Here is a 6,445-nt window from a genome sequence, read left to right on the forward strand (position 1 = left end):
TTGAAAGGTCTGGAGCAGTTCCACTTTCCTTCCTGGTGTCTAGGGTCGGCTGTTGGAATGCTGCAGTTTAAGAGTGACAGGAACTAGTGCCGTGCTCCCAGCAGCACTCCTCTCAACCAAGGGTAAACACAGGAAGCGGAAGCTGATACTTGACAAGAGAGAGAGAGAGTAATTAGACTTGAACAGTGAGTGCGTGAGGCCTTGGTGGATATGTATCACGGTGTCTCTCACTCACCTCTGGCTTTTCACAGCTGCTGCAAGAGCCTCAGGCAGCGGCTACAGGAATCTGAGGCTGCTGCTGCAGGAGTCTGAGGCAGCTGCTGCAGGAGTCTGAGGCAGCTGCTGCAGGAGTCTGAGGCAGCTGCTGCAGGAGTCTGAGGCAGCTGCTGCAGGAGCCTGAGGCAGCTGCGGAAGGAGTCTGAGGCAGCTGTAGTAGTGGGAAAGGAGGCTTAAGGCGAACTTTTTTTTGGGGACGAGGGGGGGGGAGGGAATGTTCTCCATGTGCTCCTCCGTATTTAGCCAACTTATGGAATGTTCGCGCTGTGTATCTAAAGAGTTCTTATGGGGAAAATTCTGAGTCAAAATCCTTGCTGCGGACCACCAGATTTAACGAACTCCCAAATGTCACTTTTGTGCTCCACCCTTTTCAGGGAAAAATTAGTCAGAATTTTATTACTCGCTGATGTGTCATGGTTTTTGGGTAAAATTTGTCAAAGTTTTTACAGTTTAAAACTCCATTTGTTCAGAGTCTGTTCAGAGACCAGTTTAAGACCGAAATTGTTTAAAGTCCAGTTTAAGACCTTAATTTGTCAGAGACCAGTTTAAGATCCAATTTTTTCAGAGTTTTAATCCTCACCGGTCTTAAAAAGAGTTCTTATGGATATAAGAACTAAGATATAGCAGAGCCAGAGCCAGTGAAAAAGACATTGCCAGAAAGACTGAGAAAGAGATACAAAAGATAAGACATCGAGGCAGAATGAGACAGAGAAAAAGCAGATTGAAAGATAAACTAGAACACTAAGATATAGACACAGAGACAATAAAAAATACATTGACAGAAAACAAAAACTGAAAAAGAGTATATATAGACAGAGAGAGAGAGAGAGAGACAGTGAGTGAGAGAGAGAGAGAGAGACAGTGAGTGAGAGAGAGACAGTGAGTGAGAGAGAGAGAGACAGTGAGTGAGAGAGAGAGACAGTGAGTGAGAGAGAGAGAGACAGTGAGTGAGAGAGAGAGAGACAGTGAGTGAGAGAGAGACAGTGAGTGAGAGAGAGAGAGAGAGAGAGAGAGAGACAGTGAGTGAGAGAGAGACAGTGAGTGAGAGAGAGAGAGACAGTGAGTGAGAGAGAGAGACAGTGAGTGAGAGAGAGAGAGACAGTGAGTGAGAGAGAGAGAGACAGTGAGTGAGAGAGAGACAGTGAGTGAGAGAGAGAGAGGCAGTGAGTGAGAGAGAGAGAGACAGTGAGAGAGAGAGAGACAGTGAGTGAGAGAGAGACAGTGAGTGAGAGAGAGACAGTGAGTGAGAGAGAGACAGTGAGTGAGAGAGAGACAGTGAGTGAGAGAGAGACAGTGAGTGAGAGAGAGACAGTGAGTGAGAGACACAGTGAGTGAGAGAGACACAGTGAGTGAGAGAGAGACAGTGAGTGAGAGAGAGACAGTGAGTGAGAGACACAGTGAGTGAGAGAGACACAGTGAGTGAGAGAGAGACAGTGAGTGAGAGAGAGACAGTGAGTGAGAGAGAGACAGTGAGTGAGAGAGAGAGACAGTGAGAGAGAGAGAGAGACAGTGAGAGAGAGAGAGAGACAGTGAGAGAGAGAGAGAGACAGTGAGAGAGAGAGAGACAGTGAGTGAGAGAGAGACAGTGAGAGAGAGAGAGAGACAGTGAGAGAGAGAGAGACAGTGAGTGAGAGAGAGAGAGAGAGAGAGAGAGAGAGAGAGAGAGAGAGAGAGAGAGATAAAAAGGGACAGAGAAATGAAGAAAAGAGACTGACTGAGGGAGACAGAAAAAAAGAAAGTCTGAGTCTGGGAGAAAACGCTAAAACATAGACGGAGGCAGAGGTAAAGACAGAGAAAAAGGCAGTGACAAAAGAAATATAGACTGATAAAGAGTTACAAAGCTAAGACAGTGAGATGGATACACATACACTGAAAGGTTAGGTACAAGGGGATATTAGATTAAGAGAGGAAAGGGAAGGATAAGTAGAATAAAGAACGAACGAGGAAGGGAAGGCAGATTTGAGTAAAAATATTTAACACAACATATCAAGAGGAGAAGCAAAAACTATATCTGTAAGGTCAGGTTAAAGACAAAGAATAAGAACTACAATATCCAACACAATAAATTACATCTGAAAGGTTAGGTTAAAGGTCAAAGAATGAGAACAAATTATATTAAACATAATAAATATAACTTATGAGCGACTTGATGAACTTTAAGTAAAAAAAAAAGTACAAAGTGCTTAAAACATATATTTCTAACAAATATCCGTTGATATTCTTGAACATCCCATCTTTAATAAATATCTCTTGAAATGCATAAAAAAACCATTTTTAACAATATCCCTCGATTTTTTTTTTTTTTGCAGAGATATTCCTGCGCGGGCCCTAAGCACGTATCCCTTGATAATGTTTCAGCACCTGATCTTTAACAAAATCCTATGAAATGTAACAGAATGAATTTGAAACACAAAATGATAAACATGAAAGTCCTTAAGAAAACATATATATATATATGATAAGAAGTTATCATATATATATATAAATGAATAGTTAAATGAAAAATTAGTTAAATGAACTAAGTTAAAAATTAGTTAGATAATTAGGTAATTAGTTAAAATTAGTTAAATGAACTAAGAATATATGTAAAGACTAGATGTCGTAACTTGACATTCCTATAAATTATTTGAAAAGTATGTGAAAATTTATATAAGATAAGCAAAGGTTAGGTATACCTGATCAACCAGGCTGTGATTCATACGTCAGGCTCTGAGCAGCCGCGTCAAACACCCTGGTTGACCAGTCCAGCACCGAGGAAGCCTGGTCGACGACCGGGCCGCGGGACGCTAATCCCCAGAAATACTTCAAGGTTCAAGGTTCAAGGTTTAAGGTAGGTGGGGGTATATAAGGTTAGGTTAGGGTTGTTGGGTTATGTAAGGGAAGAATTCTTAACAACACTTTACAAAGAACAATAAAGATTGAAAGCAGAACTAACAGAGGCAAATGGTAATAAGAACGATAAAATAGATGGATACGAGTTTTATGTAATGTCCTGAAATTAGTATATGTGTAAGAGCTTCTCAAAGTGTCTAAGCGTTGTTTAATCTGCCTGATAAATACACTGACACACGGCCTCTCCCCCACAGTGTCGGGCGGGAGCGTGAAGGAGCGGGGAGCAGGAGTGCCGCCCATCCCCGCCCCCGCCTACCTCCTCAGTCTCGGCTACATCATCGTGGCGGCCGCCTCCGTCTGGATGCTTCTCGGCCTCTATAAGGTACACCTTCTCCTGCCTTTATGTGGTGAGTGTGGTGCAGGTGTGGTGGTGAGTGTGGCGCAGGTGTGGTGGTGAGTGTGGTGGTGAGTGTGGTGCAGGTGTGGTGGTGAGTGTGGTGCAGGTGTGGTGGTGAGTGTGCTGCAGGTGTGGTGGTGAGTGTGGCGCAGGTGTGGTGGTGAGTGTGGCGCAGGTGTGGTGGTGAGTGTGGTGCAGGTGTGGTGGTGAGTGTGGCGCAGGTGTGGTGGTGAGTGTGGTGCAGGTGTGGTGGTGAGTGTGGCGCAGGTGTGGTGGTGAGTGTGGTGCAGGTGTGGTGGTGAGTGTGGAGCAGGTGTGGTGGTGAGGGATACATGGTTATGTGGTTCTGGTTCTGTTTCAGGACAGAGCCTTGAGGCACTCCACTTACAACATTTTCCCACTCTGACTTAACCCCATTTATACTAATTAACTCTGTTTCCTTTGGTATAGCCATGCCCTAATCCAACTTAATATAGCATCAACAATACCATGAGCCTCTATCTTTTTAATGTCTTTCATGTGGGACTGTATCAAAAGCTTTGTTAAAGTCAAGGTACACAACATCGAAATCCTTACCACTATCAATTGCCTCAACTATGCTGTTATAAAATGATAGCAAATTTGTTAAACATGAACGGTCATTTGTAAAACCATGTTGTGAATCATTTTTTATTAACTTTTATTAACTTCTATTTTATTGACTTTTATTAACTTCTTTTTCCATAGTAAACTGTATGGAATGTTGTAGGGTATTAAAACCCTCTAAGTAACTATCCTGATAATGATTATTTTCATCAGATATAGCGAACATATCAGCAACATATCTGAAGCAAGCTCTGGGGTATTTTCCATCAATTGTTGCTGTGGTTACTAATTGTTTCAAAACATTACATATATAAATTTGCAAGAATGAGAGAACCCATCCCGGGAGATAGCAGAACCCATCCCGGGAGAGAGCAGAACCCATCCCGGGAGAGAGCAGAACCCATCCCGGGAGAGAGCAGAACCCATCCCGGGAGAGAGCAGAACCCATCCCGGGAGAGAGCAGAACCCATCCCGGGAGAGAGCAGAACCCATCCCGGGAGATAGCAGAACCCATCCCGGGAGAGAGCAGAACCCATCCCGGGAGAGAGCAGAACCCATCCCGGGAGAGAGCAGAACCCATCCCGGGAGAGAGCAGAACCCATCCCGAACTGTTCAGAAAACCACCTCATCTAAACTAAACTAATTGTTTATTACATAAATGGTAATACGCTCATAAATACCGGGGCTCGCCATAGCCCGTGCTATATGGATGGTCATAAATACCGACGGGAGACATCTCCCGTCACGTAGGGGTTCAGTCGCACCTCCACAGATCTCCAGTATCAGCTCTTGATACTGGTAATGGCTCCAAAGGGCCACCACATATGGGCTATTCATGCCCGTGCCACCTTTTGGATGACTTAATCTTCATCAATCAATCAATCATAAATACCCCGCTAGGGATAGGAGTTCCAAAATGTCAAGATAAATCTTGTGTTTTTTACAATATTTTGTGTCTTTTGTAAAGACACATTAGTGAAAAACGCTGTGACCTCAAACCTAACCAATTGACCTTTATCAGTGGGGGTCATTCTTCCTTACGTCCTGAAGAAAATCCTGTACAGGTCATTGAGATGTAAGTCCTGTTGATGGTATATACCGAGACCTTGATAAAGCACTCAGGAGAGTGCGAAAGGCTTGCTGTATTTAACTTCTTAACATTATAGCAACAATATGACTGAACTGAAAAGCAGCTATATTACTGTATAGCAACAATATAGTAACATAATTGTGGGGTTTTTATACATTATTATTAGTACTATATACTAATTATTATGATTAATATTGTTATTATTCTTATTATTATTCTTATTATTATAACTAACGTGTGTGTGTGTGTGTATGTGTGTGTGTGTGTATGTGTGTGTGTGTGTGTGTGTGTGTGTGTGTGTGTATGTGTGTGTGTGTGTGTATGTGTATGTGTGTGTGTGTGTGTGTGTGTATTTACCTAATTGTGTTTTGCGGGGGTTGAATTTTGCTCTTTCGGCCCGCCTCTCAACTGTCAATCAAATGTTTACTAACAACTTTTTTTTACTGTGTGGTGTGGTGTGGTGTGTGTGTGTGTGTGTGTGTGTGTGTGTGTGTGTGTGTGTGTGTGTGTGTGTGTCCCACAGAGGAAGGCGCGGGCGCTGCTGGTGTGGGTGTTGGTGATGACTCTCTTCTGCTTCCCTGAGATGGGCATGGTCGCCTTCATGACCTTCGTGCACTGGGTGAGTCAACTCTTACTGTTGGTACTGTTACTGTTGTTACTGTTACAGTTGTCGCTGGTTCTGTTATTACTGTTACTCTTGGTGTTCTTACTCCTACAACTGTTAACAAATTAACGCTAACATGAGAGACTTGCTTGAACTGATAGTGGCCAACACTGACCGTTTACATCTCGAGAAACATTAATGAATCCAACACAATCTAGTTTTACTAAGGTCACTTGGGGCTTACTAAGGTCACCTGGGGTTTACTAAGGTAACCTGGGGTTCACTAAGGTCACCTGGGGTTCACTAAGGTCACCTGGGGTTCACTAAGGTCACCTGGGGTTTACTAAGGTCACCTGGGGCTTACTAAGGTCACCTGGGGTTTACAAAGGTCACCTGGGGTTTACTAAGGCACTGTGGCAGGGGCTGGTACACAAGGTGACTGTGGCAGGAACATTGAAGTTATCACGGAAGGATAACGAAGACAAATAGGAGCCAGAGAGAGGCTCAGTTATCGTCAAGTGTGAGAGACCACCGGCCAGGGGACAGGAGCTAGAGCTACACACTGTGACGGTTCGACCGCAGGTACTGGAGGTAGGAGCTTGTAGTGTCTTTGAGGAACACTAAATGTGGGAGCAATTTTCAAGAAAGGAGATAAGGAAGG

The 6,445-nt window shown here is 43.7% G+C and overlaps 1 protein-coding gene across 2 annotated transcripts in view; it reads left to right on the forward strand.

The window, feature by feature from the left end:
- Positions 1-6,445, forward strand: part of Rcd6 (Reduction in Cnn dots 6) — a 42,380-nt gene that overhangs the window by 19,886 nt on the left and 16,049 nt on the right. For both annotated transcript variants that reach the window (XM_069302540.1, XM_069302539.1), the window contains exons 3-4: positions 3,363-3,490; positions 5,704-5,799. In XM_069302540.1, the coding sequence (XP_069158641.1) occupies positions 3,363-3,490; positions 5,704-5,799 (224 nt within the window). The remainder of the gene's footprint in view (positions 1-3,362; positions 3,491-5,703; positions 5,800-6,445) is intronic.

The sequence above is a fragment of the Procambarus clarkii genome, chromosome 48 (assembly GCF_040958095.1).
Source record: "Procambarus clarkii isolate CNS0578487 chromosome 48, FALCON_Pclarkii_2.0, whole genome shotgun sequence".
NCBI classification, from domain to species: Eukaryota; Metazoa; Arthropoda; class Malacostraca; order Decapoda; family Cambaridae; genus Procambarus; species Procambarus clarkii.